The sequence below is a fragment of the Tursiops truncatus genome, chromosome 7 (assembly GCF_011762595.2).
Source record: "Tursiops truncatus isolate mTurTru1 chromosome 7, mTurTru1.mat.Y, whole genome shotgun sequence".
NCBI classification, from domain to species: Eukaryota; Metazoa; Chordata; class Mammalia; order Artiodactyla; family Delphinidae; genus Tursiops; species Tursiops truncatus.
Window position 1 is genome coordinate 51,585,162 of NC_047040.1, and position 23,511 is coordinate 51,608,672.

The 23,511-nt window shown below is 37.8% G+C and overlaps 1 protein-coding gene across 2 annotated transcripts in view; it reads left to right on the plus strand.

Moving 5' to 3' along the window:
* CERKL (CERK like autophagy regulator) overlaps window positions 1–23,511 on the plus strand; it is a 146,816-nt gene that overhangs the window by 91,384 nt on the left and 31,921 nt on the right. For both annotated transcript variants that reach the window (XM_019931577.3, XM_019931578.3), the window contains exon 3: window positions 20,231–20,362. In XM_019931577.3, the coding sequence (XP_019787136.1) occupies window positions 20,231–20,362 (132 nt within the window). The remainder of the gene's footprint in view (window positions 1–20,230; window positions 20,363–23,511) is intronic.

Genomic DNA, 23,511 nt, shown 5'->3' on the forward strand with positions numbered 1-23,511 from the left:
AAAATCTACAACTACATATGGAATAATTTTCTCTGATAAAACCCTGAAAGCTAGATGAATAGCAGCTCCACAACAAAGGGTAAAAGGGCTACATTGAGACAGAAGAGGCAGAGACAGTCTTGCCAAAATCCCAACCCAGGTACAGCAACCCACATTTGGGAGGAATCTCAAAACTATGGAACTTTTCCCCGAGGAACAAGCAGTTTGTGCCCCACATCGGGGCACAGCACTGGAGAGATGGGCCACCAAAACATCTGGCCTTAGAGAACAATGGGGAATATGTCCAGGAGAACCACAGAGCTGTAGGGAATGGAGAACCTGTTCTTGAAGGGCTTGCATGCAGACTCAGGGACTCCAATGCAAAAGCATCAGTCTGAAAAGTACATAAACCACATGTGAATACTAATCTTAAAGCATCTACTGGAGAGGCAGGAATCTGCCAGGACTCTCTCCACCACAGTTGTTGAGCTCATGCAACCCACACAGGGGATGCCCCTTGAGCACCTGTCTCTGGTGGCCGGTGGGGGTGCAGTTGTACTTCTGGGCCCCAGGGATTTTATCCTACAAAAAGCCACTCCTTCAAGACTGGGAGAAGTAGCTGTTTTGCCTAATGCATAGAAACAAACACAGAGAGGAGTCAGGCAAAAATGAGGAAATGAAAGAATAAGACAAAACCTCAGAAAAAGATCTTAATGAAATGGAGATATCAGGAATCTACCTGATAAGGAATTCAAAGTAATGGTTGTAAAGATACTCACTGAACTCAATAAAAGCATAGATAAACACAGTGAGAACTTCGATAAAGAGGTAGAAAACATAAGAAAATACCACAAGAAAGTACCAAATAGAAATGACAGAATTAAAGAATACAATATCTGAACTGAAAAAATATAGAGGTTCAACAGCAGACTGGATGAAGCATAAGAAAAGATCAGCAAGCTGGAAGACAAAGCAATGGAACTCACCCAGAAAGAGCATGTATACACACACACACACACACACACACACACACACACACGCCCCCTTTGGGCCAACATCAAGTAGAATAACATTTGCATTATAGGGGTCCTAGAAGGAGAAGAGAGAAAGGAGCAGAAAACTTATTTGAAGAAATATGGCTGAAAACATTCCTATTCTAGGGAAGAAAACAGGCATCAAGGTCCAGGAAGCCTGAAGAGTTACAAATAAGATGAACCTAAAGAGATCCACAGTAAGACACATTATAAGTAAAATATCAAAAGTTAAGAGAGAATCTTAAAAGTAGCAAGAAGAAAACAACTGGTAACATACAAGGGAAACCCCATAAGGCTATCGGCAAATTTTTCAGCATAAACTTTGCAGGTTAGAAGGGTATACTACAAAGCTATAGTAATTAAAACAGTCTATTGTTGGCATAAAAACAGACACATAGATCAATGGAACAGAATAGAGAGCCCAGAAATAAACCTATGCATTATATGGTCAATTAATTTATGACAAAGGAGGCAAGAATATGCAATGGGGAAAGGACAGTCTCTTTAATAAATGGTGTTTGGAAATCTGGACAGCTACATGCAAAACAATGAAACTGGACCACTGTTTATACCATATACAACTATTTACTCAAAATGGAATAAAGATTTGGATGTAAGACGTGAAACTATAAATATCCTAGAAGAAAACATATGCAGTAAGCTCATGGACGTTGGTCCTAGCGATATATATTTTTTTGATCTGAATACAAAGGCAAGGGCAAGAAAAACAAAGATAGCAAATGGGACTACATTAAACTAAAAAGTTTCTGCACAGTGAAGGAAACCGTCAACAAATACAAAGGCAGCCTACTGAATAGGAGAAGATATTTGCAAATCATATATCCAATAAAGGGTTAATATCCAAAATATATTTATAAGGAACTCACACTATAACAAAAAAACAAACACTCTGATTAAAAAATGGGCAGAGTATCTGAATAGGCTTTTTTTTTAAAGAAAACATACAGATGGCCAACAGACATATGAAAAGATGCTCAGCATCATTAATAATCAGGAAAATGCAAATCAAAACCACAATGAGATAATCACCTCACACCCATCAGAATCGCTATTATCAAAAAGACAAAAAATGTTGGCAAGGATGTGGAGAAAAGGGAACGCTCATGCACTGTTAGTGGGAATGTAAATGTTGCAACCACTATGGAAAACAATATGAAGGTACCTCAAAAATTGAGAATGGAACTGTGATGTGATCCGGCAGTTCCACTTTTGGATATCTGTCCAAAGAAAACAAAAACAGTAATTTGAAAATGTATATGCCCCCCTGTGTTTATTATGGCATTATTTACAATAGTTAAGATTTGGAAAGATCCTGTGTCCACTGATGAATGAATGGTTAAAGAAGATGTGGTACATATATACAACAGAATACTACTCAGTCATAAAAACAGAATGAAATTTAGCCATTTGCGAAAACATGGATGGATATTGAGGGTATTACGCTAAGCGAAATAAGTCCTAGTAAGACAAATACTATGTGATTTACTTATATGTGGAATCTAAAAAATCAGATAAAACAAAACCCAGACTCATAGGTACCGAGAACACATTGATGATTGCCAGAGGGGAGGGGTATAAGGGGTAAGGTGAAATGAGTATAGGGGAGCAGGAAGTACAAACTTTCAGGTATAATGTACAGCATGGAGAATACATTCAGTGATATTTTATAACTCTGTATGTTGAATATGATAACTAGACTTATTGCAGTGAATATTTTACAGTATATACAAATGTCGCATATCTATGTTGTACACATGAAAGTAATAAAATTGTATATCAGTTATAATCAATGAAAAAATTTTAAAGTTTATTAAATTATTCTCTAATATTTTTATAATTTCATGGCTTTAGAAGGGTTAAATGTACAATTATTTCATCAAATCAGATTTTCATAAAGTTAGTCATATTTAAATGCTAATTATTTTAACTAATTCTGTAGTCAACTTCTAAGCAGAGCAAGGGAATAAAAAACTTTCCTGAAGCCAGTAACATGTATTTCTTTTCAGTCTGGGTTTTGTATTGGGGAAAGTGATATAGTGAACAAAATAAATAAAAATTTATTTTATCAAGATTATTATAAAAATCTGGTAAAAATAAATGGATGATATATTTTGTTAAATTTTCTTTCTTTTTCTCTTCTTTCTGTTTGTCCTGGCTCTGTCTACATAGTCTTAACTCCCTTATTGTTTAAATACTGAAGTATTGAGGTGATTATTCCTGGCAGCAGGTGATTCTTTCTACTAATTGCTGCTCAGTCCATTTCAACTCTTAGAAATAGAGATATGTCACATTGGCGGGCTGCATGTGCATTCAGAAGTTATTGAGCTTGTTTGTTACTTTAAGTAGATTATATAGCATTTAGATTGTTTTCATTGGTATGTGTAAAGATGCGCATCAATTAGCTTTTGCTAATAATAAAGTGAAATTGATGCACTTAAATATATATCATGTAATATAAAATACTTCCAGCTCTGAGTGCTGCTGGGAAGTTGTTAAATCTTATGTGTGAAAGGTTTTTACCATCACTGTTACACATTAACTGGGTATAGTTTAATATTAATAGTTCCTGAGAATTGTGGCTAACTGAGGTCTTTATTTCCTGTGTATGGATTTTTGATTTGCAACAATTTGGTTGCTTTTCTGTGTAAAATGGTTGTGACTATATGCAAGACTATGACAAGGTTCTGGGCTCTTAATTTTGATGAACACCATGCCATTTCCATCATGCTGCACTCAAAACAGCACAGATGTGAGTCTGGGAGTGGCGTCCCCACTGCTCTCATGAGCCTTTGTTTGGAGAACACCCTGATTAACCCCCACCCTTCATGGTTCATTGACTCACTGATAGATCAAGTTTAAACTAGTACATATTAGCACATTTGTTACTAACGGAGGAACAGTTGGCCATTCTGTTTTACATTGCTTGTTCACTGCAAACTGGTGTGCTAAAAAGGTCTATACTCTAGAGTCTGAATTGAGAGGCTACCAAAAGACTGAGAACCAAGTCAGCTGCATATTAATGTTGAATCATATCTATAGTTTAATCTTGGATTATCTTTTGGGGGGATGCTTATACTATTGTAGAATTATGAATGAATGATAAAATCACTTTCAGATTCATTTTTTCAAAGAGTTCAGGGGATTTATGTGTCTCTATACAGCTTTCATATTAAACAGTTTGTCATAATTGGACGAGAGAAGAGCAAGGTTGTGACTGCCTGATGCTTCACATCATCTCATTCTAAAAATGTCTTCCTTAGAGTTCTTTGTAGCTAGTAATTTACATAAATCTTTACAGTGAACTATATTTCTATAGTACATGAGAATGTTTATTGTTTGGGCAAGAGATCTAGGATGCATGTCTATTTTCCCACAAATGAAATTAAAATGTCTCCTTTTTCTTTATTTATCAATCAATAAATAAATTTCATAAAACTTAGAGAACTTCCTCCTCTTTTTTACCTTCCTAACCTAGTTTTCAAAGTCTCCAAATTCTTTTCTTAACTGTTACAGTTCTTTTTGTGGAAGATAGGTTTATTAGATTATTTGACAGTCTCACCTGGTGAATTTTGCCTTGGTATAGATCATCTATACCATTTTTCTAGATTCCACATTTATGCATTTTTATGCGATATTTGCTTTTCTCTTTCTGACTTACTTTACTCTGGATGACACTCTCTAGGTCCATCCACGTCTCTACAAATGACCCAATTTCATTTATTTTTATGGCTGAGTAATATTCCATTGTATATATGTACCACATCTTCTTTATCCATTCCTCTGTTGAGACATTTAGGTTGCTTCCATGTCCTGGCTATTGTAAATAGTGCTGCTTTGAACATTGGGGTGCATGTGTTTTTTTTGAATTGTGGTTTTTGAATTGTGGCCAGGAGTGGGATTGCTGGATCATATGGTAGTTCTATTTTTAGTTTTTTAAGGAACCTTCATACTGTTTTCCTCAATGCAAATTGATAGTGTCTGTGTCAATTTACATTCCACCACACATGTAGGAGAGTTCCCTTTTCTCCATGCCCTCTCCAGCTGTTATCGTTTGTAGACTTTTGATGACGGCCATTCTGACTGGTGTGAGGTGATAGATATCTCATTGTGATTTTAATTTGCATTTCTCTAATATTTAGTCATGTTGAGCATCTTTTCATGTGTTTGTTGGCCATCTGTATGTCATCATCTTTACACACTGGTACCATCCTGTTGGCTACCTGCTTCTTTGCGTTGTCCTTATTCATGTGAGATGATGGCACACAAGTGCCCTGATGGGGCTGAAGGGCAGCACTCCCAGTCCAAGCCTAAGATGGGACAACTGACGTTGTTTTTCAAAACCAACTAGTACCATGTGCAGTAAAGGCAGTTTCTTTCTGGCCCACTTTCTGATTTTTTAATAACTGATGATTTTTTTTTGGAGGGCAAACTAATTTACTTTAAATTCTGAGCAAAAGGGTTAGTATTTATTTTCATTGTTCCTGTAAATTTAATTTAGAAAAGATTTCCCCAGCTCTTAAAAAATTCTTCTACTGGTCATAAATTTGTATATATAGGAAGTAAATATGAGTTAGTGATTGAATTATTTTTTAAAAGCTTAACTTGGCAGCAATAAGAGGTTGTTTGATTTTTCATGCTAAATGTTTCTTTCAAAGGATATAAATGTCTATTGCAAAACCTACTGTTGATAAATCTTTGGTTCTTTGTGAAGTATTTGCCTTAGTCTTTTTGTTTTACTTTAAGAATTAATGTAAGTGGTTATGTTTCTGGACTTACTTTATATCACAGCAATTTTAAAAGGAAGGCTTTTTGCTTAAATCTTGATCTCTTGTTTTCTTTAATGCAATTGTAATTACAATTTTATAATTTTTTCTTTAATTTTTGGTTTATTTTTAAAAAGAATACACACACACACACACACACATATGGCTTCTATTGTGTGCCACATACTATTCTGGGGGCTAGTAATATAGCAGAGAGCAGAACCACAAAGTTTTTGACCTCAAGTAGCTTATGTTCTAGTGGTAGTGGAGTGTCTTAGTCTGTTTGGGATGGTATAACAAAGTACCATAGAAAGGGTGGCTTATAAATAACAGAAATTTACTTCTCACAGTCCTGGAAGCTTGAAGTCTGAGCTCAGGGTGCCAGCATGGTCAGGTTCTGGTGAGAGCCCTCTTCTTGTGTCTTCACATGGCAGAAAGAAAGCTAGAGCCCTCTGGGGTCTCCTTTATAAAAGCACTAATCCCATTCATAAGGGCTCAACCCTCATCACCTAATTACCTCCCAAAGGCCCAAACTCCTAATACCTCACATTGGGGGACTAGGATGTCAACATATAAATTTGGGGGCGGGACACAAGTATTTAATTCATAAGAAGAGGGAATTGAAAAAAATGTCAAATATATTTATGATGTGAAATGTACACAGGTGGTCAAGGAAGAGACTTCATGGGCTGTGAAGTGTTAGAAAAGAGCTGAAAGTAACAGGGAGCCATATGGATACGGAAATGTTCCAAGCAGAGGGAACAGTAAGTGCAAAAGCTTGAGCAAGAAAGCTTGTGCAGAGTAGAGTCAACGTGCAGAGTAAAGTCAACAGGGAGCCAAATAATTGGAAATGACGTCACAGAGGTGGCTGGGAATAGCCATGAAGGATCTTGCAAGATTTGTATGATTTTTTACTTTTATTCTGAGAAGAATGGGGGCTCATTGGGGAGTTTTAAGCAGAGGAGCGACATGGTCTGACTTACTTTCAAAATGGATATTCTGGCTGCCAAGTAGAGAGTAGATTTTGCGAGTGGGTGAGTGGGTGCAGCAGGAGACCAGTTAAGTGAAATTAGTATAATCCGGGCAAGAGATGGTGGCTTAAATCAGGGTAGGAGCGGGAGACATGGTATGAAGTGGTTGGTCTTTGCATTTGTTTTTGAAGATAGAAATGACTGGATTTACTGACTTAGTGGATACGGGGGATATTGAAAAAAAAATTCAAGGATGACATCAAGATATTTTTTACTCTATTATGAAAAATTATCAAACATCAAGGTGCCCATTATAATGTTTTTAGATTTTCTGTATTTCTGTTACCTAGATTCTATAGTTCTTAACATTCTTCCATAGTGACTTCAAACGTTTTATTCTGTCAATGTGTTTTAAAGTAAATTATAAACATCATTATATTTTTCCCAGAAATATTTCAGTATGCATCTCTAAAAACAGAAATTTTACAAATAACAAAATATCATTATCCTATAAAATGAATGAACAATAGTTGTTTATTATGATCTAATACCTGGTCCACATTGAAATTTCCCCCCTGTTTTCCAGAATGTCTTTTATAGCTGATTTGTAACCATCAGTGTCCAGTCAATTAAATGCATTTAAACGACAACACTACAACATGCTCTTCCTCATCTTTTATATCCTCTCGGACACTGACTTATGGAAGAGACTGGATTATTTGTCCTGTAGACATTTTAGTGTTCATAAGAAACATTTAGCCCATTTAAATAAAGATTATTGGTCCTTACTCCCAGAAATTTTGATTCAGTGGATCTGGTGTGGGCCTTTCTAATGAGCTGCTGTGTGATACGGGGGTGTCATTGTGGAGACCACAGACTTTGAGCAGTACTGCTATGCCCCTATCTGATTGTTTCCTGGGGGCATCATTTAACTTGTTCTTCTATTCTCTGTATTTACTAGAAACTGGATTTTCAATCTAAAGACTTAATTAGATTTATGTTATAAAGTTTGGGCAAGGATACTTCATAAGTGGTATGGGTACTCATTTTTTATCATCTCAGGTGGTACATAATGAATGTCTGACTTCCCTACTGTTAATGAGGCCAAGATGACTTCCCCAAGGCTAAGACTGATCCCTGAATCAAGGAGGTGAAAAAGCTTGATCCCTCCATTGCAATGTCTCTATTTGAAACTAGCGGATAATTTGTTGGGTGGTACTCAGGGACCGAGGAAATGTCTAGTCCTCAGTAAATATTTCATCTAACGGTTTTAACATGCATTGATTATCCTTGCCTGAACTGATTATTTAACTAGGGGTAGATCATGGAGATTTTCTAATTCAACCATTCTTCCTAAATGAGTGCTATTCTTCTTTTAAAAAATGATGTTGCTTCTGTAACTGGTACGGTTTGGTTAGCTAGGAGTATAGTGCATATTAGAAAGGCAGGGTAAATGCTTAAGTAGTTGTTCAAAGTAAAGTGAAGTTTCTGACTGGAGTGAGTGGAAGGATGAAGTTGTCATTTAGTGAGAAGCGGAAGATGGTGGGTAGACAGACCAGGTTTGGTGGGGAAAAGCAGAATTTCAGTTTTGAATATGTTAAATTTGAAATGTCTATTAAACATTTGTATTGATCAAAGTTCAGTTGATATAAAACATAAAATACTCTAGCTATTTTAAATAGAAAGCTGTTTTATACAGATAATATTATTAATGGGCTAGAGGAGAAGGTTCTAGGGCATCAAATGTGCTGGTGGCCTACAACTGTTGCTGATTGCTTTTTTCCCCGTCACCCCACATATATGGCCTCATGAAACATTTTCTCTGACCAGTTGCCTAAGGGAACTAAATGGGGCCTAGTTCAGAGACAGCTCTGCATGGTATAATAGAAGTGAGCTCCTGAAGCATTACAGCCCCACTCAAGGTGTTCCTAAAAGATAGTAGGGAAGGGAGATCCTTCTGGTAGTCAGAACTTCAAACAGTTGACACTAGTTGTTAAGGAGTGATGGCCACGGGGATTGATGTATCTCAATGCATGAACAGTGGCGAAGAGCTTGGCCAAATAGTTGGAAGTAAAAATTTGGAGGGTTGGTGGCAAAGATGTATAAAGCAAAAGTATATGGATGACTTTCACAGAATAAGAACAGAATATGAGATTTGTGTTTATGTAAATGCTCACCAAAGAAAATTTATTCTCTAGAAATAACCAGGAAATAACCAGGTAGGTAAGATGCTCCATTCTATAGATGTTTGTCAGCATCTTTTCAGAGCAAACCCAGGGCTTGCACAATGAACATATAAACAAAGTGGCCTTAAAGCAGGAAGGAGAAAAATACAGGGATTTAGCAATAAGCACTTCTGCTCACCAAGGCTGATTTGACTACCACCATTGCTGAGTACTCTGCCTGCGAGCAGATCAGCCTTGAGCCCTGGATACACCCCATATCCCAGGGCAACCAGTCCACCACTTGGTAGCAGGTTGATACATTGAATCCTCTCCTTTGTGAAAGGTCAGTGGCTTGGCCTCATTGCTATGAATGCTTACTTCTGGTATGGATTTGCATTTCCTGTCCACCATGTTTCTGCCAACACTACCATTGGTGGCCCTACTAAATGCCGTGTTCAGTGAATTTGCATCCTATACAATACTGCTTTTGATCAAGGGACTCATTCACATCAAAAATAGTGAAACAGTTGGCTGACAAGTATGGGATTCACTAGTCTTACCATTTTTCCTATTTTATAATATTGTCTTCCACCTGGGAGACTAAATCTTGTGATATTAAAGTAGTTTTTAGTTCCATAAACAGAATACATGGGTCTATGGACTAATGAATGAGTTAAGGTAGAAGTGTCATTTCTTATCTCCATCTTTTGTGACCCACTCATAATATTTTTGCTTCTGGCCTCTACAACTTTGAACTCTGCTGATTTAGAGCTTTTAGTTTAAAAGAATACTTTCATATAGGAACATGACAGTGGTTCAATTGAATTGGACTTTGAAAACTACCTGGCCACATTATTGAACCATATCACTGAACCAGCAAGTGAAAAATTAATAATGAAAGTTGCTCTGCTGGCAAAGGTGATCAGTTCTGATTATCAGGGGGAAATAGTGTTGCTACTACTACTCAATAGGAGGATGATATTTAGAACCCAGCAGGCAACCTGGGCTGCCTCTTAGGAGCAGGATGAAATGAATGAACACATTGTCCAGGAAAATAAAAATGGCCAAACTGACTCCAGAAGACATAGATAATGTTAAAGACCAGTTATCACCAAAGAAGCAGAAATTTTTGGTTACTCCTAAAAAAAGCACCAACTCTTATATTTTCACAGGGGTGTGCACCATACCTTTAAGGAACAGGAAAACTTCAATACTATTTAAATTATTCTGGAGCATAGGAAAATATGGAAAACTCCCAGATTTTATTTCTAGAGCTTGCATGAAATTAATACCAACATCTGACAATGAAGTCCAAAGAAGGAAAAGTATAGATTGATTTTACTTATGAGTGTCAAACAACCCTTAATAAAATAAGAATAGATGGCTGTGTTATCAACATGATAAATATATATCTCATTTTAAAGCCTATAATAGGAGAAACATGTGAGGGAGTCCCATTAAATTTTGAAACTGACAACAGTATCCTTCATCAGCACTGTTGGTCACATTCTTCTGGTGAAACCCACCAATGCAAGTAGACTAGAAAAGAACATGAATTTGTGTGACAGTTGGAAAGAGGAAATTACCATTATTTGAAGATGAAATAACTATTAGACTGGAAAATCCAAGAGAATAAGGGAAAATCTATGATGAACAATGAGAAAATTAAGTGCTAGGTGTAGAAATCTAATGGTTTTGATATATGGCATCAAGAGTCAGGAGATGGAGTTAGAAACATATTGACAGCAGCAGCAAAAAAAGGTGAAAAACCTAGACTTATTCAGCATTTATCTGAAAAATGTTTACCATGGTACTTAGGGACACAGGAGACTTAAAATGGAAAAGCATACCATGTTTCTGTAAAGAAAGACTGAATCTCATAAAAGTGTTAACAGCCCTTAAGATAATATATATTTAACATAATCCAAATAAAATACCAGGAGAATTTTTTCACACTAGACAAACTGATTTTAAGGATCATGTGTAAAAATAGACATGGAAATTCTTAAAAGTAGTAAGGAACTCTATCAGCTACTAAGTCATGTTATGAAACTATAATATTTAAGACATTATGATACTGGCATATGAATAAATCAATAGATCTCAGACTAGACACTCAAGAAGAGATTCAAATACATCCAGAAATTTAGTATATCTAAGGGTGGCATTTGAAATCTGTAGGAGAAAGACTGATTATGCCATGAGTTATGTTGGGACAGATAGATAGCCACCTGGAAAAAAGTAAAGTCAACTCCCAATTTTGTATCATCTATCAAAATAAATTTCAGATAGTATTAAATAAAATATGAAATTGAGACCATAAAATTATTAGAAAAATATAGGGGATTTTTTTTGTCACAAAGGGAGCTTTTAAATATGACACAAAACCCAGAAACCATAAAAGAAGTGATAATTTCAACCATAGGCACATAAAAATGAAAACGTTTGACATAGAGAAAACAGCATAAATAAAATTAAAAGACTAAATGACACGCGGGGAAAAATATTTGTAACTCACACAAGTAAAAGGTTGATACTGTATGGAGCACTGCTACAATTAACATGACAAACAGTACAAAGAAAGAATTGGCTAATGATATAAACAGACAGTTCATGGAAAAATATAAGTAGCTCTTAAACATTTGCAAAGTTTCTCAGCCTCTCTCATAATAAGAGAAATGTAAATTGAAATTAGAGTGATATGCGGTTTTTCACCCCTCAGATTGTCAAAGATCAAAATTTTGAAAATTTACAAGGGTGTAAGAAAACACCCTTGTAAATTGGTAGTAAAAATAATAGGTAAACTGAGTACTTACTATGTGCCATGCACTTTTCTAAGTACTTTACACTTATTTAATCATCACAGTTTGTGAGAGGCACTCTTATTATCCCCATTTTACAGATGAGGAAACTGAAGAACAGAGAAGTTAAACAATAACCCAAAGTCACACAGTTGGCAAATGGAGGAGCCAGGATTTAAGATCAGTTACTTTTACTCTAGCATTTACTTTTTTTTTTCAGTCACAAGTCTAAATTTCTATGGCAAGTGATTTGGGAATGTGCACTCTAAATTGTACATACCCTTGGACCCAGTGTTTCTACTTCTAGAAGTTTGTCCTGCAGTTTTATGTAAATAGATGCAAAATGACGCTCATTGCAGCTGTATTTGCAGTAAAGGAAGATTGGAAACAACCTAAATACTCATCCCCAGGGAACTCGTTAATTAAATTGAGGTTCATCTGTAGGAAGAAAGCTAGGCAGCTTTAAATAAAGTAAGGTAGCACTCTATGTAGTGATATGGAATTATCTCCAAAATATTGTAAAAGGAAAAGCAAGGCACAGAATAGTGGGTTGGGATGCTACCATCTATGTAAAAAGTCACAGAACGTATACCTACATTTTTGTATATGCAGAGAATGATTCTTGACATGATGCCAGTGGTTGCCCCTCAGGAAGGGAACTAGATACCAGGGAATGAGCTGAATAATGAGATTTTTGAATTCTGTACAATGTGTGTATTTTAATTTGTACAGAAAATAATTGTGTATATGGTTCTCAGATATAGAGACGTTTGCATGTGGTCACGTGGTGAAGAGTGTAACCAAGTGCCATAGACAGACCTGGGTTCAGACTCCAACACTGGATGGTTACCAGATGGAAAGGGGCTTTGGAGCAACTGTAGTTCCGGGCAACTTTGCTTCTTCCCTAACTTGGATATTGACCAGAGGGAAGACAGAATCCATAGAGCTTTTTGTGCTTGGGGTAAAACTCCACTCATCACTGCCCCACTCTCCAATCCCAACTGCTGCACACAATTTTTAGCTCTTTACACACACTGTGTTGCTGCCTGAGGCCCTTCATCACCTAGACTCTCATCCCTCTAAGGCCCTCTCTGTGTACCGCCTAACCTGACACCATCCCCTACTCTCCTCAACTCCAGACACCATTTTATTTTTGCCCTGTGGAACGAACGATTCATCATTAGCGAAATCTATATTGTCAACCACTTTTCCAAATATCCCCCTTTTGCTTTAGTAGAGAGACACAGCTCTTCCAGGAGCTTATAGCGTCCCCTGCAGTCCTCTCCTTTCATACAACTGGTGCTGGAGGTGCTGTTGATGTCTTGAAGTCTTCTTGCGTCTCACTGATATTTGGGGACCATTTTCTCAGCGTACTCTCTTAAAAATCCTCAGCATTGAAGCTCAGTCCATCAGACACCACCTGCTAGCATTACTTGCTGTCCTGTACAGCCTGCTGCATCCTTCTGCCAGTCCTTGAAGACTCTAGCTCCTGCCTCACTGTCACTCGCTCCAATACTACTGCTGTCATAATTTTATGTGGTTTTTTTGTACATTTCTCTCAGTTTTTACCTCTTCTCCTTCAGAGATCTTGACAGGTATTTCACTTTCCCCATTTTCTCCCATAATCATATTTCCAGTACAGTAGTTCTCCAAGTGTGGCCCCCTGGACCAACATCATCAGCGTCACCTGGGAATTAGTTATAAATATAAATTCTCAGACCCCACCACAGACTAGTGAGTCCAGAACTCTGGGGCTGGGGCCCAGAAATCTCTGTTTTAAGAAGCTCCTTTTTGTGATTCTGATGAATGTGGAAGTTCATCAGATCTTGTTATTGTCACTAGCAATAACTCTCTGTCTCAATTTTAATCATCCTACCCCCCATGTGGCTACTTCCTTCTGTCTTCCTAGCTCACCAGATCAACTCTCCCAACCCCTATAATCCTTCAGCCCCACTGAGACCACAATTTACTGTTTTTGCCGCTTTTCACTAGTCCTTAGCCCTCTTATGTCCTTACTTTCCCCTTTTTCAGCCACACATGTGACTACTCTTTGTTCTCTTTCATATACCATATCAAAATAGGAAACAAATCTTATCCATTCTCCCTTCGAAATATATCTAAATATATTCAAAATACATTCGAAAGTTGCTAAGAAAGTAAATCTTAGAAGTTCTCATCACAAGAAAAAAATTTTTTTGTAACTCTGTGGTGACAGATGGTAACTAGAATTATTGTGGTGATTATTTCCCAATGGATACAGATGTTGAATCATTATATTGTACACCCAAAACTAGTATAATGTGTATGTCAATTATACTTCCATGAGGAGATATATCTAGAATCTGACTTTTCTTATAATGTCCACTTCAACCACTGTATCTAAGCACACAGTGTTAGACTGTTGCCAGTGTTCTTTGCTTTGTTAGTCCTTACCCTAACCGTGTCTACTTTCCATATGGCAGCTGAAGTGATCCTTTTAACACCTAAGGCTATGTTGCTGTAAACACTGCTCAAAATTCTCCATGCTTCTCTCACTCAGAACCAAAGCTAAAATCCTTGTAAATGCCTACAAAGCTCTGGGTGATCTGACCTTCCCTGGCCAGCAAGTCATTTCTTCTACCTTTGCCCTTCTTCTCTCCCACAACTGAGCTTCACTTTTTTTTTTTTAACATCTTTATTGGAGTATAATCGCTTTGTATACACCATAAACTATATGGTGTGTTAGTTTCTGCTTTATAACAAAGTGAATCAGCTATACATATATCCCCATATCTCTTGCATCTCCCTCCCTCCCACCCTCCCTATCCCGCCCCTCTAGGTGGTCACAAAGCACCGAACTGATCTCCCTGTGCTATGCAGAAGCTTCCCACTAGCTGTTTTACATTTGGTAGTGTATATATGTCCATGTAAAATATGTCTGTTTTACATTTGGTAGTGTATATATGTCCATGCCACTCTTTCATTTTGTCCCAGCTTACCCTTCCCCCTCCCTGTGTCCTCAAGTCCATTCTCTAGTAGGTCTGCGTCTTTATTCCTGTCCTGCCCCTAGGTTCTTCATGACTTTTTTTTTTTTTTAGATTCCATATATATGTATTAGCATACAGTATTTGTTTTTCTCTTTCTGAATTACTTCACTCTGTATGACAGACTCTATGTCCATCTACCTCACTACAAATAACTCAATTTCATTTCTTTTTATGGCTGAGTAATATTCCATTGTATATATGTGCCACATCTTCTTTATCCATTCATCTGTCGATGGACACTTAGGTTGCTTCCATGTCCTGGCTATTGTAAATAGAGGTGCAATGAACATTGTGGTACATGACTCTTTTGAATTATGGTTTTCTCAGGGTATATGCCCAGTAGTGGGATGGCTGGGTCGTATGGTAGTTCTATTTTTAGTTTTTTAAGGAACCTTCATACTGTTCTCCATAGTGGCTGTATCAACTTACATTCCCACCAACAGTGCAAGAGGGTTCCCTTTCTTCATACCCTCTCTAGCATTTATTGTTTGTAGATTTTTTGATGATGGCCATTCTGACTGGTGTGAGATGATATCTCATTGTAGTTTTGATTTGCATTTCTCTAATGATTAATGATGTTGAGCATTCTTTCATGTGTTTGTTGGCAATCTGTATATCTTCTTTGGAGAAATGTCTATTTAGGTCTTCTGCCCATTTTTGGATTGGGTTGTTTGTGTTTTTTTGTGTTTGTTATTGAGCTGCATGAGCTGCTTGTAAATTTTGGACATTAATCCTTTGTCAGTTGCTTCATTTGCAAATATTTTCTCCCATTCTGAGGGTTGTCTTTTCGTCTTGTTTATGGTTTCCTTTGCTGTGCAAAAGCTTTTAAGTTTCATTAGGTCCTGAGCTTCACTTTTATCCTTAGAACTTTGTACCACTTAGCATGCTCTGAATTCTCTTGTTTATTTCTGTCTCCTACCATTGGAATGGAAGCTTCATGAGGACAGAGGCTTTCCTTGTTCACTGATAGAACCTCAGCTTCTAGAGCCCTGCCTGGCAAATAACAGGCATGTAGTTATTTGTGAATAAATGAATGGCTGTTATTGTTATCTAGATGACCTAAAGCTAACACTGCCCTTTTATTCACTCATCAAGTATTTGATCATCTATTATGTGCCCTGCACTAAGGAAATAGAATGTGGAGAAAAACCCAGAGAGTTTCCAGTCTAATATGGAAGAATAATTAATAAATAGATATAAAATAACAGCAGTGTAAGAATCAAGATTGGGAAGTATATGGACTTGTGAGAACAAATGATAAGGGGGAAATGACCTAGCTGAAGTCACAAAGCCAAGGAAGCCATGGTAGGCTTTCCCTAGAAACAATGACTGATGTGAGATCAAGACAAAGAGAAGAGGGGGTTAATTGGGCAAAGTGGCTATGGTGGCAGCGGGTGTAGGTGGGCAGCTAGTGGGGAGAGCAGGTGCAAGGACCCTGTGGTAGAGGGAACAAAGGAGTTCAAGAAACTGAATGGAATAGGAGGAGGCTTGAGGAGGGAGCATGGAAGGAGAGAAGGATGGGGATTTGTTAGTTATGTCTCTTTATTCCACTTAATTAAGAAAATTTTAAAAATCTGACTTTATTCGGTAGAGGTCTCCATCGTGATCTCTAAATTGATTTCAAATTGCTACCTAATTCATATATACTTAGGCTCTATCTTCATAGTCATCATATTAGATGCATCTAAAAGAAAAAGAGAAATGAGGAAATGAATACGTGCTCTGGTAAAGAAAAAAGAAATTGGCTTTGTTGACTTGTATTTAAAAACCCCTTGATTGACCAGAATGTCTAAGGAATGGGACTTTCTGATTAATTTAGTTTTCATTGCTGTTGTTGTTAACTGAGGCTTAAAAATAAAATTATTTTGCTTAAATCCTTTTAGAAAGTCTTTAAAAATAATTTCAGCCCCTTTCCTGCCATTTTAAGAAGATTGTGTCACAAAGATTGGGTGGGACGTATAGCGTGCACTTTTAAACATATGTTTAAGGTCTACAAGCCTTCGACTGCAATGTGCTTATCCTCACTAACCCCGAATGACTGTTTCTCATTTCCACAAACGTCTGTTCCTCCACAGTCATGATATAAGAAAAGGGGGAAATAAAAGTTGGTTTGTATGACAGCATTTGGGGACTGCAATTTGGTGGCTAGACACCTTCCTTACTGGGTCTGTCCCTGCTGGAGAAATGAGGATATTCCAACAAATTTACCAGGTAAGGGAAACCTAAACAGATCTTTTGTCTGGACTCTGGAGTTTAGAACAAATTTCTGGTCCTTTTCGTGTTTTAATAAAAGTGAGCCCTAGATTAATCTGCTTCGTCCTTCCTGGTTGAAGGACACAAATGCTGTCCTTCGTGGCAGTTTTTTTTTTTTTTTTGCGGTACGCGGGCCTCTCACTGTTGTGGCCTCTCCCGTTGAGGAGCACAGGCTCCGGACGCGCAGGCTCAGCGGCCATGGCTCACGGGCCCAGCCGCTCCGCGGCACGTGGGATCTTTGCGGACCAGGGCACGAACCCGTGTCCCCTGCATCGGCAGGTGGGCTCTCAACCACTGCGCCCCCTTCATGGCAGTTTTGTTTTGACCTGATCCAGAGTCACATACTGCGTTTAGTTGTCACTCTTTAGTCTCCTTTAATCTGGTCTCCTTTAATCTCCTCAGTTTTTCTTTGTCTTTCGTGGCCTTGACATTTTTGAAAAGTTTAAGGCAGGTAATTTGAGAATGCCGCTCAACTTGGGTTTGTCTGAGTGTTTCATCTTGTTAGGTCCACATTATGTATGCACTTGGGGCAGGACTCCCACAGAAGTTGTGTGTCCTTAGTGCTGTGTATCTCGTACATGAGGCACATGTGTCAGTTTGTATCACTCAGTTTGTGTCAATTTGAGTTAACAACACTCAGAGTGTTGTTTACTTTGATCACCTGACTGAGGACGTGTCTGCCCGACTTCCCTACTGTAAATATTCCGTTTTACTTTCTGTAAATAGAGTAATAGGGAAGGACAGAGTTTAAGAATAAGTAAGTATTTTGTTCCCCAACTGACTGTCACCGATGGTTTTAGCATCCATTGCTGATTCTTGCCTAAATCCATCATTATTATGATGGTTGAAAATAGTGATTTTCTAACTCTGTAATTTTCCCGTATTTATTAATTGTTACTCTAAGATGAAGTTTTTCCTTTTCCTCCTTTATTTATATGTGTATTTAGTGTTGGTTTGACTCCCGGAATTGGGTTTTTTAAAAAGTCACTGTAGTATGTATGATATGTTACTGTCTTAATTCCATTTTGTGTTGTCCCAGGTTTGGCCAGTGGGAGTCCTGAGACATTGAGTCCTTTATCAGAGTTTTCTGTATAAATGATATAAAAAATCGATATTAGAGGTACAGAGAGTAACACGGGGAGCAAGAAGCCAGAGAGGTGACTTCTGCTGGTCAGGAAGGGCTTCAGTGAGGAACTGGTATTTGAGGTGAGCTTTGAAAAAGTGGTCAGATTTTTACAGGATTGGAGATGAGGCAGAGTGGAAACGGTGAACTGTCTGAACAGAGGAAGGCCTAGCAGCTGGTATTCAGCAAGTAATACAGTGGGTCTGGATCGTGAAGGGGAAGTGGAAATGGAACAGAAAACCCTCTGCACTTAGTTTGCTTCGAGCATCTTCTGTGCTGGTCTCACTGCTTGGTATTTCCTCCCTGACTCTACCCCTGCTGTTTCGCTAAGGGGAGGATGAAGTGTGAGGCAGGAGGGAATTGCAAGTAGTGAAAACAGCATGAGCCCAGTCCCGCTCAAATGCTCCCTTCTCTGGGAAGCCTTTTCTGGATCCCTAATAAGAATTAACCACCCTCCTCTCATCCACTCCCAGGGCACTTTGTGCCTTCGTGTTAACAAATCTGTTCTGTCTTGTACTGGTTCTATTTGTGGATACGTCTTCCCCCTGTAAAGCATGAACACATGTTAATCACTTTCCACCTCTTCCCAGTTCTCAGTGCAAATGCTCAACAAGTATTTCTTGAATATGTGTGAGAGAGAGGAGGATAGGTTGGAGTTGGTTGGGGGAGGCTCTGGATGTCATTTTCAGGGGTCAGGCTTGCCCCACAGGCAGTGATGAGCCCTGGTGCTTTGGACCAGTGCAGGGCTGCTGGGAGCTGTGATGTCTGAGGATATGGTGGAAGGGGGGGCTGCAAGGTACCCGTGAGTGGTCCTGGAGAACGCCGAGCCAGAGTGAGACAGCCAGGAAGGGCAGAGGCGTGGAAGCAAATAGTTATCACCTCACGAATCTGGGCACTCATTTGAATGTAGGAATTGAAAGAAAAACAAGGAATTGAGGTTGCAAGACTGGGTGATTAGGAGACTGGCAGAAGTCTCTCACCAAAATGGGATCCCAGGGCCAAGTACAGAAGAGGTAAGGAGTTCAGCATCGTCCCGTCTGGTCCTCAGCCAAGATACTCCCTGAATTCAAACAATATGTGTTGTTGAAAATTTTTTATTATTTCAAATATGGTAAGAAATAAAATATTGTCTCTACTTGAGGCACAAAAACTGACGTGGGTGTAATGGACATTTTTCTTTTGGCTTTAGTAACGGTTTCATTAAAAATGGATGCTAGTAACTGCTTTTCTAACTTTGAAGCATGGCCCCGTGAGAAGAGCTTACCGTGAAAGAAATAGTCGTCAGCTTTCTTCTGGCTCCTCTGTCCTCTCCTGCCCCTTCCTAACAACGGAAAATTTGCTTTGCACCTGCTCCAACTGGGCTCTAAGTGCTAAGCATCTTGCAAGCCCAGAAAATTGTAGTATCAAATCTCAGCCCCAACTGTGAGGCAGCACTATATTCCCGAACCCCCGCTGAGAGGCGTTGCTTTCCCAATTCCCCAGGGAAGAGTTCTTTCTCCCTTGGCCCCTTTTCAGGCTTGAACTCCGACCTAAACCCTCTTTTTAGCTTCCAGCGTGCATTGCTCTGGGTGCTGGCCCTGACCTGGCCTTGCATCCTCCACTCCACTCTGGGCTCATCAGCAGGTCAGCCCTGGGTAGCCCTGGGGTTACCGGAATGCCCAATTCCAATAATGAGCACATTTATCCAAGGAGAGGAAGTGGACTTTCTAATCTGTGATAGTCCATTGCTTTTTTCCCCAGAAACAAATGCTAAACGAACATCGGATATATTATCGGTGATTTGGTAAATATACTTAATCATTGCCTAATATTCATGAAGTCGCTTTCATTCACACCTTCCTTCATAAATTAAATGCTTTGTTATAACTCATGACTTATTTAAGAGGGATATTCTTATTTCACTGCTAGGAACTGTGAAATGTTTTAAAATAATGCCATATTCAGGAAAACTCTTGGAAGAATTTCAAATAAAAATAGCAAACAGTAATTAAATAGGTGTATAACATTCTAACTGGCCTTAGTGTATGGTTTTAAAGGGAAAGAAAAAAAATGCCGACAGAGACTATAATTTTTGTCTTTATATTTTCCTCTTAGGTTTTTCAGACAGACCAAAGTCATTAAAAATAGTCCTTAACCCTCAAAGCCACAAAAAAGAAGCTACTCAGGTCTATTATGAGAAGGTTGAACCACTGTTGAAGATTGCGGGAATAAAGACGGATGTAACAGGTAAGTATTTTCAGAATATAATTTCACCTCTAAAAAAAATCATACTTGAGGAAGCAAAATAACCTTGAGTTTGCTCTTGAGTCCAATTTAGGAAGCTACTTGTAATATCTAAAGCTTGTTTTTGTGCTTCGATAACTTACTGCAGCCAGCTCCAGGATTATAATTCAATTATTTTGTTTTCTTTTAATTGTGTTATTTTTATTAGAATATCAGTATTTTCTCTTTCAACCTTTTTTCAGACTTTAAAAATTATTAGGTGTCATTTTTAAAGGGGCTGCACACGTTTTGATGCCTTCATTGAGATGTTGGCTATTTAAACATTATCTCTGCAGTTCAGCAGCAATTGATTTTTGTTCACTTAAATGTTTGATGTCTTTCCATGGAATCCTTCATTAGGTGGTTTTTGTTCTGACTCTGACCCCTGCTGGTTAGGTCAAAACTAAGCACTTAACTGCTGATTTTAGATGAATTTAGAGAAGCCAGAAGCTTAAATTCATTGTCTAAAATAAGAAGGGTGCTTAGGTTTGTGCCCACGAAGACAGAAATTTGCTAATGCTAAAGTTCATATAAAGAAGATTAGTAAAATTCTTTTCAGCTTTTAAAATTTGGTGACCAGATTCCTTTGTTTCCTTGAGACTCTTATTTTTCCCACGGGGGTGGGGTGAGGAGGGTTGACGTTATCGTGAATCACACCCTCAGTTCTTCTGGTTTTATTTCTGTGTAGCTTCATTAACACACAGTGTAAATTTGTAGTAAATTTTAATTGATGAAGAATATTGCATAATAAGCCTGCTCAGGATACAAGGCCAGAATGTACTTGGAATCTCCCAGTCCCAGTCATAAGTTCCTAGGGAAGGGATTCAGAGTGACCTGGCTTTGCTCTGCTGTCACCAGGGGAGATGGGTCTCACAACGTAAATAAGGTTTATAAACCTACATCTCATGACTTGATGGATGGGGTAGAAGGAAATTCCTTTAAACAAAAAAAGCAGCAACAATAATCTTTTGGAGAAGGTCATCCACCCCAAAAGGCATCTACTACAATGAAGGTTGGAGAGAAACTACCATGAAAAACTCAAGAGGAGTTTCTGAATTAAAATAAAATTGTAGTGAAGGAGTTAATCTTTCATCTTTGTGGCTTTTGTCTTACTTGGAGGTGATTTATAAGAAAAACAATTCAGATCTATTGTTGCTTTCCCTGAAGATTTTCAAGGCTTGGAAGAAGGAAAAGTTTGAAGTTCATATTAGGATGAGCCAATTAAAAGTTGAACAAACTTATTGGTGAACACAATAGTATGTAATTGTTGTTTCGTTGATTTAGTATCCAAAACAGTTTTACATGGATATTACGACATATCATTCAGTTCAAGAAACTCTTGTTGAATGCTTTGTGTTAAACACTATGCACCATGCAAGATGGATAAGTTCTACTACCTGCTCTTGAGTGACCGTTAATTTATTAGGGATTAAAATAGATATTTAAAGTAGATATAATTGGGATATACATAAAGGAATTATGGTGTCTCAGGGGTCTTATTTATTTTGATCAGAAGACCCAAGAAAAGAATTTGAACTGGACAGTTTTAGAAAGTCAGAGAAGGCAAATAATGGTTGACTGTTATAATAAATATACATATTTACTATATATATAGAGCAGAAAAGAAAAGTGAGAGAAGGCAGGCACGCTAGTAGCACATACAAGTGGGTGTGGCTGTGTGTGCTGTACCCATAGTGTTTTGGTAGTTGTTTCATAACGTTGGCTTTATCTTAAATATGGTCCTTCCCATCATCGTAAAATGGTGCCAGTGAATTCAGTTCTTCTTTATTCAAATCTAGTGAGATGGGGAGAGGTGTGTATATGCAAGAGATTCAACATGTTTTAATCCTGAACAAGGATTAAAAATTTTTTCCTATCAGTTTGACTGTCCTAATGTAGTACATATACCCCACCTGGAGCACTTACTGTCTTAAGCATCAAGACCCTTCCCATGGGATGAGGGTGGGACCCCCTTCTCCTAAAGGCTGAGGACACCTGAACTGAAGTTGGGAAGGCTCCCAACAAAGTGCACAGGAGGAAGTCTGAGTCCAGATTAAGGATGAATCTTTATGCTACACTCAGGAGTTTCTTCATCATGCATTGATTCGGAGGTGGTGTACATTTTTTATCATAGTGTTGTAATCTAGTTTGGCAAAGATGATTATGTCATCAGAATAAATATCGGAAGAGAAGAGGGAGAGATTGGAGGAAAGGAAACCGGCCTATGAGGCCTGAATTAAAGTAGAGGAGATGATAGGAATGTGCTTTCCTTCTTAAAACAAGTGTATTGGAGAGAAAAATGTTATGTTCTAGGACTTTTTTCCCCTGAATTTTAGATGTTTTTGCTTATTATGTTTAGTTTAAGATAAAATTAGAATATTACATAAATGCAAATATAGAATTTATTTATATATTTGTGCAGCATGGCTAATTATTAGCTGCCTAACACTCCTCCTACAGGCAAAATTATAAAATTGCATCTTTTGCTTATAAAACCATTTTGATATGTATATTGGCTAAATATTTATATTAAAAATGTCTCCTGTTTCATGTGAAGGACTGAATAAACATTTGGGTATCTGAAAAGTTTTAGAATCTTCCTGCTTATCTCACAGTATAGTTTTATAATTTGAATAAGGTAGTATATTTAAAACTACCTTGTGTACTGTAAAGTACTATAAAAATATGGTCATAATGCAGTTGATTTGTTTCATAAATTATGTAACAGTAAGATTCAACTCAAACTTTGCAAAAGTATTTTCTATGAAAGAGTAAAGCAGAAAGAGTACATATTTTCTGCATGTCCAGTGTGACCATTGTTTTAACATATCTTCTGTGCACTGCCAAGTCCAAATGGAATATGAATTATGTAAGAAATTCTGTATGATGATGAATTCATTAAGAGATAGTGCTGTATAAATGAGGCATGATGTAAAAATTATAGCTAGATGAATACATTATAATTTTTCTATACATTAAAAAAATGAATAGCAAAACCCCCCACAAAAGAATCTGGTTAAAAAGTGCACAGATAACCTGAGTAGACATTTTTCCAAATAAGATATGCCTATAGCCAACTGGTACATAAACAGGTGCTCAGCATCACTAATCAT